Below are 17023 nucleotides of genomic sequence, written 5' to 3'. Positions count from 1 at the left end.
GTGTACTGACTGGGTAGTCCAGTGAGCTTGGCGAGATCTTTCGAGGCTGCTGATACCATCGTAGGAGCCTGCTGGCCCCTCCGTGAATAGTATTTTTTTGCCTGACCACTCTTGCTGGCGTGTGCGCTGCCTCTATCATTTCCAACACGAGTGCATTCAAGGGGTCTACGCTACTCCTTGTAGAGCTTGAACTTCTTGCGCGTGTCGTCGAATTGCGTCATCTTTTGGTCGCTGCCAATGACGCCGACGCGGCCGTCGACGGTCGCGGGCGATGCAAAGATGCTCGTCTTTTTGATCGACGACATGGCGCCAATCACGCGCTTCTTGCCCTGCTTCTGCGTAAACTTGGCCCAGTCGTTCTTTTTGGTGTTGCGCTCGGCCTCGATCGTCTTTTGCCGGTTCAGCGACTTGATGGCCTTGATGCTACGAGCATGCGTCAACGTGAAGGGTCCGACTGGCGGACGCTGTTACCGCTTGCGCTTGCGCTCCTTCTCGGCCTCCGAGTCGGTCGGCAAAATGGCCAAGTGCGCCGGGATTGGAATCAGCTTGTTGTCGTCGACCTTGTCTTGCGGCTTGGTCGTTGCCTTGGGCTCTGGCAGCGGCGTCAGGTAGGCAAACGGGACTTCCTCCGAGTTGCCGTAGCCTTCAAAGAGAATGACGCAGCCGTGCTCCGTGAGCGACGTGATCTTGCCCGAATAGTACTTGCTGTCGGCGTAGTACTTGGCCTGCGATCGACGAGGGTGAGACGCGGCGTGATGAGGCGGCGATGTCAATGGTACCTGGCAAGCAAAGCCGACTTCGATCGCCGATGCATCGACGGGCGGAAGGCCATTGGCATCAATGGCTCGGAGCGCATCGGCAGTCACGCGGTGCTTCTGGTTGGCGCCCATGATGTGTACCCCAATGTCACCAGCAATATCTTCAATCACAGCTAGAAGACGCAATCCATTTAGTATGTGAGGTACACCCATCGATGCAGAAGACAATAGTTGCGCTACCTGGGCACCACACGGACTGGATCTGCGCTTCCACGATCGAGCCGACGGGGAATGGCGACGCATGCGTAGTGTCCTGCGGCTGCTTGTGCGCGAGCATGTCGGTCGTGAGCTTGATGACCTCTTTGAGGTCGCTCGCGATGCCCAAGAGCTCTTCGTTCTCAGGGTCAGAAGTCAAGAGGAGCTCAATGGTCTCGAGCTGGCCATTGAACGTCACTAACCTTTCTTGCAGCTCGGCCACGCTCGTATCGTCCGCGGTTCCGTCCATCGCCGTTCAATTCGCTCTTGTGGAGCTGGCAGGAAGCTTGTTGTATGTATATCATACATACATCTATATTGTTAAATAGTATGACCTGTAAATGGTGTAAAGAAAATTAACACGCCACGATCTTTCCGGTAGTGAATTCGCTTGACTTCGAGCAAACCAAATCCAGCAGCAGCAGCAGCAGCATGAGCGTGAGCGTGCCACCGAGCAACAACGAGACAGCGATCCGCCGGGAGCTGCCGCTCGTCCTCCGCGTCCTCGGGAAGCGCTTCGACCCGAAGGCTCCCGTCAAGATCGATGGGCCGGCCGAGAAGGCCGTAGCCGACCGCCACTTTCGCATTGGCCGCGAGCGCGCCTTCTACGGCGTCGTCGCTGGTGGCGTCGTCGGCTTTGGTGCATGGCGCCTCATGAAGTCGCCCCGCAACCTCTTGGGCGCCTTCATGACAGGTAGGCACGTCGAACCATACGATGTCGTCGAATGTCTGCATGTGACTAGGTGCTGGGGCTGTTGTTGGTGCAGTCTATGGCATTGGCTCGATCCGCGAAGAGTTCTTCCTCGACCTCATGTCGATCCCCAATGAGCAATCCGAGTTTGCGCGCAGCTGCCGCGAAGTGTACGACCATAACCCCGTGTTTCTACTCACATTCCACATAGTCTCCAGCGTGAGATGCCCGATAGCGTCATCCTCAAGGAGGTTCATCGCCGCATGGGTATCCTGGGCGAAAACTCGCACGCACTCCAGTGCGTCTCAGTAGCCAACGTGCGTCTTCGAGCTCACGCGATCGTGTAGAAGCGCGTGGGACGAGGCGGTGCAGCCCAAGGAAGCGCCTCCGACGTCGACGCATGCGTTGCCGCCGCTTCCGCCCATGCCGGAAGCTGTCGGCGACGCGTCGTGGTCCTCGACGCCCTCCAAGAACGTCTTTGGTTCGATCATGGGCTCCAAGACGACCGGGGCACCCCAGTCATCTGCCGCCAAGGTGCCAGCCAAGGCCTACGACCCTTGGGATGAGGCACCACCGACGCCGACGGCCCCGCGTACCTCGTGGGATGAGATTCGGCGCCAAGCGAAGGAAAAGTCGCACTAACGACAGCAATGTGCCATGGTGTATATAACAAGTATGGGCAGAGTAGTTGTCATCGTTTTGGTTGAAAACACGGCGATATGAGTGCGCTCCAGACAAGAGGTCAGTGGCAATGCAACGTCGAAGCGTATGGGGGTAGGTATACCTCGTTAACCCTGTCGGTCTAAACTTTTTGACGACCAAGTAGTCGTTCAACCACGAAAATTGTACAAGGTAGGTAAACGTTGTATTGGGTGGCGTCCATCAATTGCTACCCGAAAGATGGCAATGCGCGCTCAAGTAGTCGACCCGATCGTCGACGGCTTGCCTTGTTCTCGATTATTAGAAGACGAGCCCGTCGTTGATCGACGCGTCGTGGTAGATAACACACCCTCCAATGCTCGTTCGTCCAGAAGTTGGTGACAAGCACACGTACGATGTTGCGAACTCCTTGCGCTAGCCCGCGACATGATACTCTAACGCGCTATGAGGCTGGAATTCCGAGGCAATGACGCTGTCGACTTCGTGGCATGGTCCCTGCGCTTGTGGGGCAGTCTTACCAGAACATAGTAGAGAGGTTCTATGCCCTCCGCAACACCGTACTTCGTCATGAGGCTAGCAGCTAATGGGGAAAGATGCGTGGTGTAGTAGTCGAGAGGGAATGTGCGTTAGCCAGAGTTTTGGGGGCAATTCGAAAAGACCTTTCCCAATGGTCTAGAAACATCTCTTGGTCAACTGGCGGATCTTGCTTCGACGTGTGCTCCCTTGACGTGAACCCTTTATGATCTTGGTCGTTGGAGCCGACACCAATACATGCACCAGTGGAAGTTGTCAGACAACAGCTCTCGGTTGCAGCTCTGGGTTGCAACCGCGTGACTTGTATTCAACTACGTATAGAGGTTCACCTTGGGATGTACGGAGTGTACAAAGTGAAGCGTCGACGGGCTCGGTCCAGAGAAATGATATTTCGTCAAAGCAACAACTTGGAATAGGACCCATCACAAGAAGCGTGCATTATCCGCAGTGAGCAAGCTGGCATGGCGAAGCTGCTTGGCGACTTTGCCGTTCGACCTATAAAAGTGGCAGATGCCACCTCGTCCGGATATGTATCCGGCGCCGCGGCCGGCGACCACAAACAACATTCGCGATGGTACGTAGCATGGCAGCGCCCGAGGCCGACGGCTCATGCGCTCGGATGTAGCTCTTCTACTCGTTCTTCAAGACCCTCGTGGGCAAGGAGGTGGCCGTCGAGCTCAAGAACGACGTCGCGCTCGTAGGCACGCTCCACTCGGTGGACCAGTACTTGAATTTCAAGCTCGTCGACGTGACGGTCGTCGAGGAGCACAAGTACCCGCAGCTGGTGCGTCGCGCCTGCCTCCAGCCGAATGCCTCAAGCAATCATGTATCTAGATGAACATGAAGAACTGCTTCATCCGCGGCTCGGTCGTGCGCTACATTCAAATCGCCAAGGCCGACGTCGACACGGAGCTGCTACAGGACGCGGCGCGCCGGGAGGCGAGCGCAAATAAGTCGGGCGCCAAGAAGTGAGCGTCCGTGTGATTCCCAGCCGTGATAATACAACCGAAGTTTCGACCGTGTCGCTGCGCACGCATTATTGCTTGCTGCCGTCCGAGCCCATGCTGTCGCACCTCGTGACGACGACATGGGCCATGATTGCGGGCAAGACACAAAGCCGCAGTGGGCACGCCACATAAAATACTTTGGCCCGCAGGCAAGAAAGGAAGGGCATCATCATCTACCACCAAAGCTTTCCAGGAAGGTACTTGTCGATGAGCGACTGGTAGTAGGGCCAGAGCGCGGTCACGTCCGGGCGCTTGTCGGCCTTGGTGTACAAGTCAAACTTGTTGAATTCGAGGACCCATTCGAGGAGGTCCCAGTCGTCGTCGGCCATGAACTGCTGGTACTCGCCCTTGTTGTGCCACGGATAGCACGAGTGGTACCGGATCATCGCGAGGCCTTCTTCCGGGATCGCCGCCTTGTTGAAGACGAGCATTTGGTACATGTACTCGTCGTGGCCCCACGCGAATTTGAGGTGCGCGAGGCCGCAGCCCGGCGTGTAGATGCCATTCGGCGTGTTGAACTGGGGGTTCTGCATGTCTGGGTTCAACGCGTTAAAATACGGAAACACGGTCGAGTCAGGGATCGCACAGCCCACGACCCACGTGTCGCCGCCCAGAGCCCACTGATCGCCATCGGCCGTGCCCTGCTGGCCGTCACAGGGCTGGCCCCAAAGATACTGGATCTTGCCCATGTCGTGGAGCAGGCCCACGAGCTGGAACCAGTCGGGGTGCCCCGCCGCACGAATGGCCTCGGCCGTCTGCAGCATGTGCTCCAAGTTGGGCAGCGACGAGTCGGGGTCGGACGAGTCGACGTAGCCTAGTTCACGAGGCTACAGCGGTGGCCAGGGGCAAGAGGCTACGCACCTTTGAGCGACTCGAAGGCCTCCCACACCGTCATTTGAGCTCGGTCAAACGCACCCCAGTACGCTTGCATCTTGTCATGGAAGGCCACGGTCTGGTGCGACCGCATGAGGCGGTAGTGGCGCTCGACGACGGCCTGGCGGTCGCTGTCCTTGTAGTTGCGGAACTCGTCGACGGCCTTCCCGGGCGCGGCAGACTCGGCCTTGTCCATGATCACGACGTTGCTGCTGCGGTTGGCCGGTGTAATCGTGAGCGATGCCATCTCGGCAGGTGCTGGACTGTCGCTGGCAATGTGAAGGTTGAACATCGTTCCACCTGGGTTAAAGAACAGCCTGTCAAGTCAACACACGTTGGTTTCACTGTTTTCAACAGGCGCCGATGCCACATCGTCTTGATTAACGTATGTCTCACTGTGTTTCAAACACAACTTGAAGATGGCGCCATCTTAGAAGCTGTTTTAAACACATTGCATCTTCTTCGAAAAGAATTTGGTTGGCGTTGCGATTTTTAGCAGCAGCGAGTGGTCGCCATCCACGAAGCGACCCGTCGTATGTGCACCCGGCGTTGCAGTACTTGAGGTACAACGGCGCAGCGAAGCGCTCGCCGGCATTGCTGCTCCTCGACCGGGAATGATTTTATACGTTGACCAGCACAGTTGGCCTAAACACAGCCAACATATTTATTTATACAGTGTATCCTTTGTCAGAGGTTTGGGCGGCGGGGCACAAGGGCCAATCTGCGAGGCCTCCACGTCCAACACTGGTGCAAGTGTATATGTAGTGGCTCAACATTGGGGACGTGTGAATTGCGTCGGGGAAGAAGGCATGTTTACGATGCCCCACAACACTGCTCGTTGGCCGTCGTCCGACAAAACAGTGTTTTGAATCCATCCCAGTGTCTCAGACAGTGTTTGAAATTGACACGCTATTCTGGTTGGCCAATCAAACGCGCGCCTTCTAAAAGTAGCGCGCGCCCATCTCGAAAACACTACGTTTGAGGACTCGGTACGGGGATGACGACTCGCGACGGCAACTTTGACGAGCCGGCCTTCGTCACGATCGGCGACCCGTACAAGGACCCCGCGGAGCCCAAAGTCCACTTCATCTCGGGGCGAAAGCAGTTTCTCACGACGGGCCCCAAGCCCGGGCAAACCGGCTCCAATTGGGGCCCCGGTCCACGCAAGTTTATCGGGCTCGATGTGCGCAACGTGGCTGCCATCGCTGCGCAGCTCTCAAGTCTGGATTCTAGGGACAATACCAAGAACGCTACAAGGAAGAGAACAAGGCGCGGCTGGAAAACACCAAAAAGCACTTGAAGCCCAGCGGATTTACCTACTCTTCGCACTCCAAGAAGAGGTCCTAGGATCAACAAGCCCACACAACATAACGTATGCTTGGTAGCTGTGGACCTGGTGACTACTTTGGCTCGTTCCATGACCCGAAGAATCAAGAAAGCGTCGAGCCGCCGCCACCGCTACCCCGACCCAACCCGAAAGAGCGCAGCTTTGAAGTAGATGTCGTCGTCGTCGCGTGAGCTCATTTGAGATCCTGTAGCGACGCAACGTGCTAACGGCACCGACGAAAAAAGGGACGCTGGGCTACACCGGCACGCTTATCGGCGCCAAGGTGATCCCAGCGATGCCCGCCGAGTTCGAATCCGTGCGCCAAGCAGAGCGGGTATGACAGCACCATACCATCCTCTTTGCATCATATCTGCGCTAGGAGGCGATGAAGCGACACAAGGAAAAGCTGGGGGACCGCAAAGCGTTCAAGTCCATTTCGCACCCCGTCGACTTCTTCGACACGAACGACCACGTCGCGGCGTCCCGTGTGTTTGAGTGGGACGACGACTGCAAGAAGCGCCCGCCCGAGAAGGAAGAGCTCATGAACCCAAAGGAGCGGGCGGTGGCGCACGCGCCAACGTACAAGTCATGGCGACCAAGTCACGCGGGGAAGGACGGCGAGGCCGGGTAGACGCAGCATGTCCCAGCAATGGCGTGTGAGAGTTGTTTGTAGTGTCTTTGACAAGTTTCCGGAGCGGCTGCCCGACCCGTACGACGAGCGCGTCGTGAACCGCGCGATGCTTCCGAACCGAAGAAACCCCGTCGCGATTGCAACCCAAGGTCTCTCGGACAGCATTCGCGAGCGGAAGAGCTTCAAGCCCACGAGCGGCCCGAAGAAGAAATTTACGACCGGCACCGTGCTCCTTGGCATCCACAAGCACAAGTTGTAGCGACGTTAGCTCAATGCGTTTTGTATCATCATGCCGTGTACGACGTCAGCGTCGCTGCATACCGCTCCAGCCGCTCTGGTCGCAAGTGCTGCGCAATGATCTGGAGCGATGCAAGCGCACCTACGCACCGTTCGGTTCGACGACGACGATAGCATCGAGGACGGTAGACCTGTCTCAGATGCGTACTCGCACGTGAACCGGCCTTTGAGAACGCGGCGGGTCGTACTTCCCGGGTGCATAGCATAAGTCAAGACACCCGGCACCCACGAAGCTGAAATGAGCTTGGTCGCGCCGGTCCGGCGCTGGCCACCACCGTGCCCAAAGACTGCGTGGTAGTAGCTCTTCCGTCGACGAGACGTTCGAAGCACAAGGCTCACCAACCCCGGCGTGTCCAGCGCAGCGACGTTGGATACGGGTGTGGGCGAAAGGCTGGAGAAGGTTCGAATCTCAAAGGATTCGGTGTCGGTCCCCGCCTACTAGCGTATAAGCGCATGACCATCTCGTGTCGTGAAACGAACGCTGCGGGTGGCTGGCGATGGAGCCGCAGGGGCCTCGAGTGCAAGGCGGCACGGCACCGTCACTCGCAGCTGACACGTTCGCTGACGGACGTCAAAGAACGCCAGCTACACGCAACGAACGGTCATCAAAACGTCATGGGTTAGAGGTCGCACCTCGGCAAGCACAACGTCGGACGAAGCCTCGACGCTGCGGTGTACAGAGGGAAAGAGTTCGTGCTTGTGCAAGAAAAAGGTGACGCGCTCGATGTGGAAGCAGTCGACCATGCCGTCGAGCCGAGACGGGAGGCCAAGCTGCAGCTGAATCGACTTGTCGGTCGACGCGACGTCGCATTGATAGACGTCACCCCTAGAGTACAAAAATGACGCCGCCAGTACTCGCGAGACGGACAAAGACGCCGCACGCTGTCGTCATTGCGTGCTTGTCCGCCACCGAGACGGTCGTCAGGTCGCCCATTGTCTTGTGGTACACGTGCTGCCGGAGCGACCGTCCTTGGACAGACAAAGACAGCGACGAGTAGAGCGCTCGCGCATGACTCGTCGTGTGCAGTAGCATCGGTGCAGGCTGGACGTGTCGGCAGTCAAATGTCAACACGATCATAGACGCGCCGGCATAGCACGGCGTGGTCATGCGGTGGAGTGATCGCTCCGGCGCAATAGGTCCGAGCTCGACCCAGCTCGTTTCGACGCGGGGTGGCACGCGAGCGTCGTCGCTGCGGCGAATGGCGTGGCTCTGTGCTTCTTGGGCGCAGGTGTCGATGGTCAGGCATGCCTCGCGTCGCAGCCAACTGCCGAGGCCTAGCCCGCACTGGATCTGCCTCCAGCGACGGACATGCGCCCGGAGCCTCTCTCGGTGCTGCCTCGAGGCGCAGCCCACGTACACGAGGCTGTCTCCATCCAGGAACGCATAGACGGTGACCCAGACCGCGCTCGGAAGGGCCATCGCACGTCGCTCCACGTGTCGGCTGTGATGCCGACGTTTCATTGGCTATCGTGGTATCTTGATATTTGTATGTCGTTCGCTACACCAATGAGACAGCACCACGAAATCGATTGTAAATCGGCGCGAACCAGAAAATAAAATCCATACAAAAGAATGTTACATACAGTTCCCAAGTGGAGTGTAGGTATTATCCAAAGAAATACAGGTCCATGCAGAGTGAATGTCGCGCGCAACACACAATAGAACAGAAATAGTGTTAGCTTACGAAAGAGGTTAAGGTCGACACCGTGCTGCTGCCGAAGTGCTCCAAAGGAGGCCGCGGTGGCTCCGATTCCAACGAGACCGCATTCGATGCTGCTCTCGGGCAGTGGGTGCTTTATCGATCGCGAGCATAGGATCTCGCCAGTCGTTCGTCATCCTTCAAAGATCCCAATATTGCATTTTGCATGATCTTATTAGTTCCTCATCCGCAGCACAACGAGGTGAGACGTGCATCGTTGTGGTGCTTTTAAGAATCCACCGAGTCTTGAGCTCCTGCGTTCGGGCATGCATTGCTGATTGGGCTGCATACTGCACAGATAGTACAGTGGTGGTGGCCAGAGATGAGTTTTTTTCAGGTGTGTTTCTTATCTGCTTGGGCTTGTGCAGGCAGCCGACGCGGGACGTCGTTCCGCTTCGAAAGACACGAGCGTATCCGAGCATCTCGTCTTCGTGCGCAGTATCATCACGCCAAACGATCCAAAATCGAATCCCATCACTCACACTAATTGCGTTCGTTCGAATTGCACCACTTCGACATTTCCGCATTGTAGTGCGAGGACGGGAAGCGCCATAGGAGACCCACGCAGTGAGCCGAGTCGAAGTCGCCCGGACATGATGAAGCTCAAGGAAGCGTGCAAGGAGATGGACCTGCCCGACATGGTCGCGACTGCGCGCTCGCGCCTCGGCTACGCGCAGCTGAGCCACATCACGGCCGACACGTCGCCGGGCAGCGACTCGGGCATGGACGTCGACGAGCTCAAGGGCTGGGAAGACATGCTCACGGTCGGCTCGTCGAAGGGCCCGTCACCGCACCCGATTGCGATCTTTTGCTCGGTCTTTAGCCTCTTTGGCTTCTTCTTCCTCCTCTTCCTCGGCTCGACGGTCGCGTCCAACTCGATGTACATCAAAGTCAAGCCGCCGCACGGCCACGAGAAGGCGTCCTTGGCCGCCAACATCTTTCTCGCGGCCGCGCTCTACCTCTTTGTCTTCATTGGGAGCGTCGTCTCGCTGCTGCGGGCAAGAACGGCCATGAAGGTCTACCAGCTCTCGCTCGACATCCACGCCGACAAGTAAGAAGCAGCAGCACGCTCGACTGTACGCGCACCTAGAAGAAGCTTGTGTCGTCGCCCTTGTAATATCTAGTCGTCTATTATTTTATATGCAATTTCGTGCTGTTCAAAAGGCAAAGTCGCCGCGGGGACCGTGGAGGCTCGTGCGGACGCTAAAGCGCCGGACCATCTGCAGGGCCTCCCGCTCGCGCGCGGTCAATTCCTCCATCGAGGACGCCCGGCGTGTGCGCGTCCGGCGACCAGTCGCGTGCTGGAACACGTTGCCAACGGTCGGCGCCCGGGCAACGCGGGGCGGGAGTCCGCGCTCCTGCCGCTGCACTTCATAGGGCGAGTCGACACTCGGGGCTGCGAGGTCCATTTGCAGCGCCATGGAGCCGCGGCTTGCATGTCGATCGAACGAGATGCGCGCCTTCGAGAGCGACGTGTCCGTGGCCATGAAGCCTTGGGCCATGACTGAGTCGGCGTCATAGCTGAACGCGGTCCCGCGCAAGCGGCGCGTCGACGTCGACTTGAAGCCTGGCGACGCCGAGGACGCCATGTTCTTTTCGCCGCGGAGCTCTTGGTCCATCGTGTCGTTCTTCTCGGTCGTCGACGCCGCCGCCTGCAGCCGCTCGAGCTCCGCGAGGCAAAACTGCGGCGGCGGCGGGTACGAGAGCAATTGGTGCGCGATTTGGTGCCACTTGAAGCAGTGGACCTCCTGCGCCAAGTGCGTATACGTGGGCGAAAACGCGCGCTGGTAGCCCTTCCAAAAGTAGTCGCGCGAGAGCGCGGCAAAGAGGATGAGCGGGAAGCTCAGCCAAAAGCCCGGCGAGCACATGACCACGTGGAAGGCGCCGCGCCAGTACAAAGAAAACGTCCCGGTCGATACGATGAAGCCGACGACGGGCCAGAAACCGGCCGAGACAGTAAACAAGGCGACGTGCCAGCCCGTGATGAGGTACTGATGCAACGCGAGCTTGAGCGTGACGACAACGATGACGATGGTAAACGCGGCCGCGCCAAAGACCCACATCGGCGTCGTCGAGTGTTCGAGCTGGAGGCCGTAGACCGTGAAGAGGCAGATGACCATCGACTGCCAGAAGCACGAGAGGATCCATCGCCACACGATGAGCGTGTTGAACTTGGTGTTGCTCTGGCCCATGCGGTAGAGGCGCGGAAAGCCTTCACAAATGTAGTCGGGCAAGTCTTGGTCGAGCGCGCCAACGACCACGATCGGAAGGGCCGTGAAGAAGAGGTTGTAGCCTTGGAGGCCCCATTCGAGGAAGAACTTCTGGCCCGAGTAGCCCGTGAAGAACATGTACCAGTACTGCGTCAGGTTCATCATGACGTTCTTGTAAAAGATGTACAGGATGACGATCGACATCCGGTTGTAGTTCCAGCGGCCGTGCACAAAAAGCAGTCGCTTCAGAAACCGGAATTGCGCGATTGCATAGTCGCTCGAGTTGGCGGCTTGCATGCCTTCCTGGCCCGAGATGCCGACGCCAATGTGCGCCGAGAGGATCATGCTCACGTCGTTGGCGCCGTCGCCGATGGCCAAGGTCCGGGCGGTTGGCACGTTCGACTTGACGAGTTGCACGAGCTGCGCTTTCTGCGCTGGCGAAACGCGGCACGCAATCACGGCCGCGCACTGCTGCGCGACCGCCAAGAGCAGGAGGGGACAATGCAAGAGCGCCAGCTCGAGCGTCTCGCCGTCCATGACGAGCCCAAGCTCCGCGGGCGTGCCGTCGTCGAGCACCGGGACGTGGCTGAACTCTTCGAGCTTGGCGCGGATCGACGAGATGTCCGGATGGTCGTCGGCGCATATGACGACGAGCTCCATTTCCATGTGCAAGAGCTGGCACGCAAAGCCAATGTTGATGGCGGTTTCTTGCTTGTCGCCGGTGAGCATCCACACCTTGATGGCGGCTTCGCGCAGCTTGGCGATCGTGTCCGGGACACCTTCCTGGAGCTTGTCTTCGATGGCCGTCGCGCCGAGAATCTCGAGGTCCATCTCCATCTCTTCCATGAGCAGATCGATTGCGTTCGGCTCGCCTTCCCGCCGCCGCTCGATTTCGCGCATGTCGTTGCAGGCGGCGCGGTACTTGACCGACCTAGTCGTCGTCCTCGATAACTCCATATCGGTAGACAGCGTCCTACCACTCGGCGTAGAACGCTTCGTCGATCGGCGCCGATGCAATCACAAGTGTCCGAAGTCCTTCCGAAGCAAACATCTCCATGTGCTCCAAGGTCTTCTGGCGCACAAGGGCGACCGCCGCACTCGTCGTTTCCTAATCCGTCAACGTGTCCATTTTGTGCATGTGGACAAGCAATGTCGCACCGAGAGGCGTTCGTAAATGACCGTGTCGGCACCCTTGCAGAGGAGCACGAGCTGGCCGTTGGGACCACGCGCGATGACCGACATGCGCTTCCGCGTCGAGTTGAACTCGAGGACGTCGAGGACTTTGTACGTCACGACGCCGCGTGACGCATCCGAGTCTCCGCCCAGGTAGTCGAGCTTCTCGATCACCGCCTCGCCCGGCGCACGCGCAAAGAACTTGAAGCCAAAGCAGGCGGCCGCCGCCACGAGCGCCTGCTCGTCGGGCGACGACGCCGACAGCCGAAGCGATCCGTCCGCGCTGGTCTCGGGCATGACCGTGTGACACACCGCGAGGTGCTCAAAAAACGGCGCAAGCGTCTCCGGGTCCGCGACAAAGAGCGCGTCGTCCTGAAAGTTGACGAACGGTGCCGTGACCGACCGATGCTGGCTCAAGTCGACGGTCGTCTCGTCGCACTTGCCTTGGCGGCGCTTGGCCGCGAGCCCGACCTCCGTGTCGCCGAGCCCGTACGCGACGCCGCGGATCGAGCATTTGCGGAACTCCATGACGTTGCAAGTGAGCGTCCCCGTCTTGTCGGAGAAGACGTAGTCGACTTGGCCGAGCTCCTCGTTGAGCGACATCGTGCGCACTTGGCACGGCGTGTCCGACTCGGCGTGGTACATCTTGAGGTCGTGGTTCATAAAGTAGGCTTGGACAAACTTGACGCTCGTCATACTCACGTAGAGCGAGACTGGAATGAACGAGTTGAGGAGCAGGAAAAAGTACAGAAAGAGCAGAAAAAAGTTGGCGACCGGGTTGGCGACCGTCACGTCCCGCGACGAAAAGAAGAGGTACCTAATATCCATCGTATGTCTGAGCCACGTCGGAGCGTCGAGGCCGCGAATGAATGTACCACGCCTTGTCGTTGGGCTTGTTGGAGAGGTACCGGCGGTTCCAGACCGTGGCACCGATGGCGCCACAGAGACAGAGCACCACCATGAGCCCGCAGATGTAGAGGATCTGAGTGTTGAGCCGCCGCTCCATGTTGCTCCACTTGACCGTCTTCTTATTCTACACCAAGCAGCATGTAAGATACATGCGGTCGAGAGATGCACAAGACAACCTGTGACGCCATCATGATTTTCGTGTCGGGACCCGTGTTGACGACGAGGCCGTAAATGTACTCGGTGTTGCGCAACGTGCAGCCGCGCAGCAAGATGGCGTTGGCGCCGATGGTCTCTTGCACTCCGTTGCGGAGCGTGAGCGTGCCACTGAAGCGATGGATCGAGTTGTTGGGCTGCTCGCAGAGCTACGACATCGAGTTGTTCAAGACCGAGGACGCTCATGCATGCGCGTACCACGCGGCCTTCGAGGTCGGCAAGGTGCGAGTCGTCCTGAACCGTTGTGTACGTGCACTCGAGGCCCTGCCGGAGCTTGAGGTTCGTCTCGCCGTCCAAGCTCTTGGTCTCGACGTAGCAAATGCCCGCGGGGCGGGCCGGGTCGGGTTCAAACGCGCCGAGAATCACAACATCCGCCGGGATCACTTCGCGGTTGCACACCTATATGCACGCCATGAGTATGGGTGGATGGTATCACGGAGGCAGGACCTTGATGATATCGCCGACGCGAATCTCTTCCGACGTGCAGCCTTCAAACGCCATCTTCGAACGGTTGTAGCGTTGCACGGGCGCAAAGTTCGTCGTGTCGTCGGCGACGTGGCGGCGGTAGTCTTCCATGGCGGCGAAGGCCATGTCGATGGTTACAATGACAATGAGCGCGGGCAGCGAGGCCGGAAAGCCGCCCGTATTGGAGATCGGCTTGATGCATTGCATGACCGAGATGACGAGGAAGTAAAAGTTGGCGAGCTTGCTGAACTCGTACCAAAGGATCTTGGGCAGAAAGTTGAGCGGCGTGTAGCGCGACGTCACGATCGTGTTGCTGCAGTACCGGTAGCTTGCGTTCGCCGGTGCGTCGTTGAGATGGACCGTGCGGAAGGCCTCGGCGTCGTCGATCGGCGACTGATGCGGCGACAGCACCATCTGGTACGGCGACGTCGGCTCCACGTTCACTTGCACGCGCAGCGGGTCCTCGGTCATGCTAATGCGAACCCGCGGCCGTCGGTAGAGTGCTTTGACGCGTTGCACGGAATGCGGCCCGAAACTACTCGTCGTGTTTCTGAACCCGATTGAGTTGCCAGAGCTTACAAAAACCAAGTCGATTTAAAAAAAGAAGGATTCCAACGCATTTGAGTTTGAGTTTGTCGCACAGCGTTTAAATTTGACGAAACATTTTGGGCCAGCGCCCAGTTCTATTGCACTCCTCGACTATAGTCGGAAGCTTAGTCGACTCGAGGCATCCCTAGCCCGAACAACCAACTTACGAACACGTTCGAAGGCGTCATAGGAGTAGCTCTCTACCATGCTTGTATGACAGCTGCCCGAGAAGAGACGTGCGTCAAGTCAAGGTTGCCACCAAGAGGTCGTTGTACAGTGTTGTAGTTCTGACGGAAGAGCGTTATGTTGCAAGTAGAAATGCAGCACTCATCTGCCCCGGCACTGGCCTCGTCGATGGACGCGTGAGATCCCAGGCAACAGAATCCATAGAGTTATATAGTGATGTAGCCGCTGGACTTGACCCTGTGTCGGCGTCTCTGTCGTATCCACTGCACCGTCCTGCTCTTTGTACCACCAGTCTCGGTACCGGTACCCAGCGCACCCGGTACGACAGGCCAGCGGCTTCCGTTGGCGTCGCTTGAAGAGTCGTGGAGAAGAAGAGGCTGTGTCGGATTACTATCAAGCAGCAGAAAGAAAGACGACGACTGCCCCAGCGTCTAATTGTCCTGAATAATCATGCACAGCGGTGGGACCGGCGACATCGTGCTCTGACAAGCAAGCCGCGTCGAGTGGCTACGCCGGCGCCGGCTCTCTCTTCTGGGTTGTTCGGCCGGGTGTCACGGCCTGTTTTTAATATACTCATGCTTGGACCATATGCTACGCTTGTACGAATCGCACAGATGGCTAGCGTTGTAGCATTCGGCAATTGATTGCGATGCCCAACAGCAGCGGGCGCCCGAAGGGCATGACCAACCCGCAGTCCGAGTACGCCAAGCGCCTGCACAAGATGGCGCGCTCGGACGCCATCTCGATCGACCAGCAGCGCCGGTACGCCGCCGCGCTCAACGCCAAATCCAGCGCGCTCCTCTCGCCGCCGCCGCTCGTCTTGACGCGCGAAGTCGGCCGCGTGCAGGTCTACGAAGGCGTGTGCCCCATCGAGGGCACGCTCGTCGTCAAAGGCTCGACGACCATCGATGGCCTCCTTCTCGACAACCTCGCCAAGCTCGAGAAGCGCAGCGAGAGCAGCCTCGAGTTCAAGAAATTCATGTACGACCTCTTCGGCCCCTTCTTCTGCCATGGCATCAACATGACGCTCGCCGAGCTCCCGTCGTCGGCCACGGACCGCCCGTCCAGCAGCACCATCTCGACCGACCGCGTCCGCGTGCATTGGCTCTCGCTCTTTGAGGACCCGTCGCAGCCCAAGCTGCAGCCGTTCGACATGGTGTTTGCCTCCAAGACCAATCTCTACAGCGTGCGCGACGGCGACTACGTTACGCACACAGGCCATGCGCTTCCGGACGTCGGCACGCTGACGTGGGACTCGTTCCCGAACCTCGCGTCGTTCCGCGAAGTCGACACGGGCTGCCGGCGCCTGCATCTGTACAAGAGCGGGTTCGTGCTCGAGCGCACGCCCCACGTCGCGCGTTGTCGCATCTCGCTGCTCGTCTCGTTCCGCGAGCCGTATGTGCCCGAGTGGACCACGCAGCTCGTGGCGAATCTGCATGCGTTTGCGAATCCGTCCGAGCTCGTGAGCCTCGTGCCCTCGTCGCTCTGGTCGTACAACGAGTACTGCTTTGTGTGCTTCAAGTCGTTCCGGTTCTTCCGCCGGCGCCACCACTGCCGCCTCTGCGGCAACGCCGTCTGCTCCAAGTGCTCGTTCACGACGTCCGTGGCCGTTGCAAAAGACGCCCACGTCCGCGAGCAAAAGGACGTGCGGTCGTGCGTCAAGTGCGCGCCCAAGGCCAAGGCCAACGCCAGCACGACGGACGCGCGGCTCACGGCGTCGGCGTCGGCCGTCAACTCGATGCGTCGGTCGGCCTCGACAACGCGGGCGGCCCATCTCAAGACGGCCGCGTCCGACAACGCGCTCCTCTCGCGCCTCTCGGTCGACGCACCGCGGTCCCAGCTGCTCAAGGCGGCGTCTGTCGATGAAGACGACCCGTTTCTCGTCCTGCTCGACGAGGCCCGGCCGCGCCTAGCGCATCGCAACTCGGACCCGACGGCCTTCTTGCCTGAGGCACGAGGCAGTCCCGAGCCGCTTGTGCAAGTCGAGCGGCGCCAGCGCGGCATGCCAAGCAGCGTTGCGTCGCACCTCGTCAACTCGAGCCCCGCGGCGTACCACCGCCGCGACCGCGTCTCCAAGTCGGACGAGTTTGCGTACAACCAAGGGTTCACGGCGCGGAGTATTGACCCGCGCCCGCCGCACCATGCGGAGCGCAAGCGCGCGCCACGCAGCCAAGACGGCGCGCCTAAGAGCAGCGACGGCGTCCCGCCGCCGTCGCACCACCACCACCACCATCGGCGTCAGAGCCCGTCGGTCCGACGTGGCATCGTGTCACCGCCCGCGAAGCCGTAGCAGTAACCAGCCCCGACCCCGACCGAGATGCATTATTTAATATACGACAGCCTTGCTTCGAAGAAGAAGGACGGACCAGTGCATCGATGATAGATCGCCATCGTCGGCTGCTTGAAGTTGGTTGCTGCGCACGGCCGCCAGGGTGTGACTCGCGTCGCCGCATCAAAAAGCATCAATCCAAAAGTGCCATTTCGCTGCTGTGGCACCATCTGAGTGCAGTGCCCCGCGATGACGCCAGCGACATCGTCAGCTCACG

General features: G+C 59.0%; 9 protein-coding genes across 9 annotated transcripts; 5 read left to right on the top strand and 4 right to left on the bottom strand.

The window, feature by feature from the left end:
- Positions 1-133: 133 nt before the first annotated feature.
- Positions 134-1301, bottom strand: SPRG_02017 (hypothetical protein). The gene is made up of 4 exons (XM_012340576.1): positions 999-1301; positions 780-931; positions 472-725; positions 134-423 (listed from the first exon to the last, which is right to left on the bottom strand). Exons 1-4 carry the CDS (start codon positions 1261-1263, stop codon positions 171-173), a joined length of 924 nt encoding a protein of 307 aa, XP_012195966.1. The 5' UTR covers positions 1264-1301; the 3' UTR covers positions 134-170.
- A 104-nt stretch (positions 1302-1405) lies between these two features.
- On the top strand, positions 1406-2383 carry SPRG_02016 (hypothetical protein). The gene is made up of 4 exons (XM_012340575.1): positions 1406-1707; positions 1757-1874; positions 1916-2002; positions 2052-2383. Exons 1-4 carry the CDS (start codon positions 1446-1448, stop codon positions 2344-2346), a joined length of 762 nt encoding a protein of 253 aa, XP_012195965.1. The 5' UTR covers positions 1406-1445; the 3' UTR covers positions 2347-2383.
- Positions 2384-3456: 1073 nt separating this feature from the next.
- SPRG_02015 (U6 snRNA-associated Sm-like protein LSm2) lies at positions 3457-3921 on the top strand. The gene is made up of 3 exons (XM_012340574.1): positions 3457-3472; positions 3524-3682; positions 3733-3921. Exons 1-3 carry the CDS (start codon positions 3470-3472, stop codon positions 3868-3870), a joined length of 300 nt encoding a protein of 99 aa, XP_012195964.1. The 5' UTR covers positions 3457-3469; the 3' UTR covers positions 3871-3921.
- A 100-nt stretch (positions 3922-4021) lies between these two features.
- SPRG_02014 (hypothetical protein) lies at positions 4022-5072 on the bottom strand (the record flags this gene model as incomplete). Its single annotated transcript, XM_012340573.1, has 2 exons — positions 4022-4719; positions 4767-5072. Coding segments are annotated over 2 exons (947 nt in total), but the record flags the coding sequence as incomplete, so codon positions are not given.
- A 688-nt stretch (positions 5073-5760) lies between these two features.
- On the top strand, positions 5761-6996 carry SPRG_02013 (hypothetical protein). The gene is made up of 6 exons (XM_012340572.1): positions 5761-5961; positions 6012-6118; positions 6164-6272; positions 6317-6439; positions 6485-6732; positions 6779-6996. Exons 1-6 carry the CDS (start codon positions 5776-5778, stop codon positions 6993-6995), a joined length of 990 nt encoding a protein of 329 aa, XP_012195962.1. The 5' UTR covers positions 5761-5775; the 3' UTR covers position 6996.
- A 27-nt stretch (positions 6997-7023) lies between these two features.
- On the bottom strand, positions 7024-8453 carry SPRG_02012 (hypothetical protein; the record flags this gene model as incomplete). Its single annotated transcript, XM_012340571.1, has 5 exons — positions 7024-7115; positions 7165-7468; positions 7514-7618; positions 7667-7859; positions 7915-8453. The coding sequence occupies 5 exons, from the start codon at positions 8451-8453 to the stop codon at positions 7024-7026; spliced, it is 1233 nt and encodes a 410-aa protein (XP_012195961.1).
- Positions 8454-9254: 801 nt separating this feature from the next.
- On the top strand, positions 9255-9879 carry SPRG_02011 (hypothetical protein). The gene has a single exon (XM_012340570.1). The coding sequence runs from the start codon at positions 9327-9329 to the stop codon at positions 9786-9788; it is 462 nt and encodes a 153-aa protein (XP_012195960.1). The 5' UTR covers positions 9255-9326; the 3' UTR covers positions 9789-9879.
- On the bottom strand, positions 9841-14254 carry SPRG_02010 (hypothetical protein). The gene is made up of 7 exons (XM_012340569.1): positions 13686-14254; positions 13437-13637; positions 13202-13387; positions 12992-13149; positions 12102-12933; positions 11921-12051; positions 9841-11874 (listed from the first exon to the last, which is right to left on the bottom strand). The coding sequence occupies exons 1-7, from the start codon at positions 14172-14174 to the stop codon at positions 9891-9893; spliced, it is 3981 nt and encodes a 1326-aa protein (XP_012195959.1). The 5' UTR covers positions 14175-14254; the 3' UTR covers positions 9841-9890.
- Positions 14255-15119: 865 nt separating this feature from the next.
- Positions 15120-16840, top strand: SPRG_02009 (hypothetical protein). Its single transcript, XM_012340568.1, has one exon. The coding sequence runs from the start codon at positions 15127-15129 to the stop codon at positions 16765-16767; it is 1641 nt and encodes a 546-aa protein (XP_012195958.1). The 5' UTR covers positions 15120-15126; the 3' UTR covers positions 16768-16840.
- The last annotated feature ends 183 nt before the right edge of the window (positions 16841-17023 follow it).

Source organism: Saprolegnia parasitica (assembly GCF_000151545.1).
Source record: "Saprolegnia parasitica CBS 223.65 unplaced genomic scaffold supercont2.5, whole genome shotgun sequence".
NCBI lineage: Eukaryota > Oomycota > Saprolegniomycetes > Saprolegniales > Saprolegniaceae > Saprolegnia > Saprolegnia parasitica.
Note: the sequence above shows the minus strand (reverse complement) of the source record. Positions and strands in the feature narration are given on the sequence as shown.

Bases quoted from the DNA above. Each gene is read 5' to 3' on its own strand.
- SPRG_02013 (XM_012340572.1), top strand. From the start codon at position 5,776: ATGACGACTCGCGACGGCAACTTTGACGAGCCGGCCTTCGTCACGATC. The intron at 6,119-6,163 runs GTCCTAGGATCA...TATGCTTGGTAG, and splicing joins TCTTCGCACTCCAAGAAGAG to CTGTGGACCTGGTGACTACT. The intron at 6,733-6,778 runs GTAGACGCAGCA...AGTTGTTTGTAG, and splicing joins GGGAAGGACGGCGAGGCCGG to TGTCTTTGACAAGTTTCCGG.
- SPRG_02009 (XM_012340568.1), top strand. From the start codon at position 15,127: ATGCCCAACAGCAGCGGGCGCCCGAAGGGCATGACCAACCCGCAGTCC.
- SPRG_02016 (XM_012340575.1), top strand. From the start codon at position 1,446: ATGAGCGTGAGCGTGCCACCGAGCAACAACGAGACAGCGATCCGCCGG. The intron at 1,875-1,915 runs GTACGACCATAA...CATTCCACATAG, and splicing joins GCGCGCAGCTGCCGCGAAGT to TCTCCAGCGTGAGATGCCCG. The intron at 2,003-2,051 runs GTGCGTCTCAGT...GCGATCGTGTAG, and splicing joins GAAAACTCGCACGCACTCCA to AAGCGCGTGGGACGAGGCGG.
- SPRG_02015 (XM_012340574.1), top strand. The intron at 3,683-3,732 runs GTGCGTCGCGCC...TCATGTATCTAG, and splicing joins AGCACAAGTACCCGCAGCTG to ATGAACATGAAGAACTGCTT.
- SPRG_02017 (XM_012340576.1), bottom strand. From the start codon at position 1,263: ATGGACGGAACCGCGGACGATACGAGCGTGGCCGAGCTGCAAGAAAGG. The intron at 932-998 runs GTAGCGCAACTA...TGCGTCTTCTAG, and splicing joins CCAGTCCGTGTGGTGCCCAG to CTGTGATTGAAGATATTGCT. The intron at 726-779 runs GTACCATTGACA...CGTCGATCGCAG, and splicing joins AAGTCGGCTTTGCTTGCCAG to GCCAAGTACTACGCCGACAG.
- SPRG_02010 (XM_012340569.1), bottom strand. From the start codon at position 14,174: ATGACCGAGGACCCGCTGCGCGTGCAAGTGAACGTGGAGCCGACGTCG. The intron at 13,388-13,436 runs GTACGCGCATGC...TCGATGTCGTAG, and splicing joins CCGACCTCGAAGGCCGCGTG to CTCTGCGAGCAGCCCAACAA. The intron at 12,934-12,991 runs GTACATTCATTC...GATGGATATTAG, and splicing joins AAGCCCAACGACAAGGCGTG to GTACCTCTTCTTTTCGTCGC.
- SPRG_02011 (XM_012340570.1), top strand. From the start codon at position 9,327: ATGATGAAGCTCAAGGAAGCGTGCAAGGAGATGGACCTGCCCGACATG.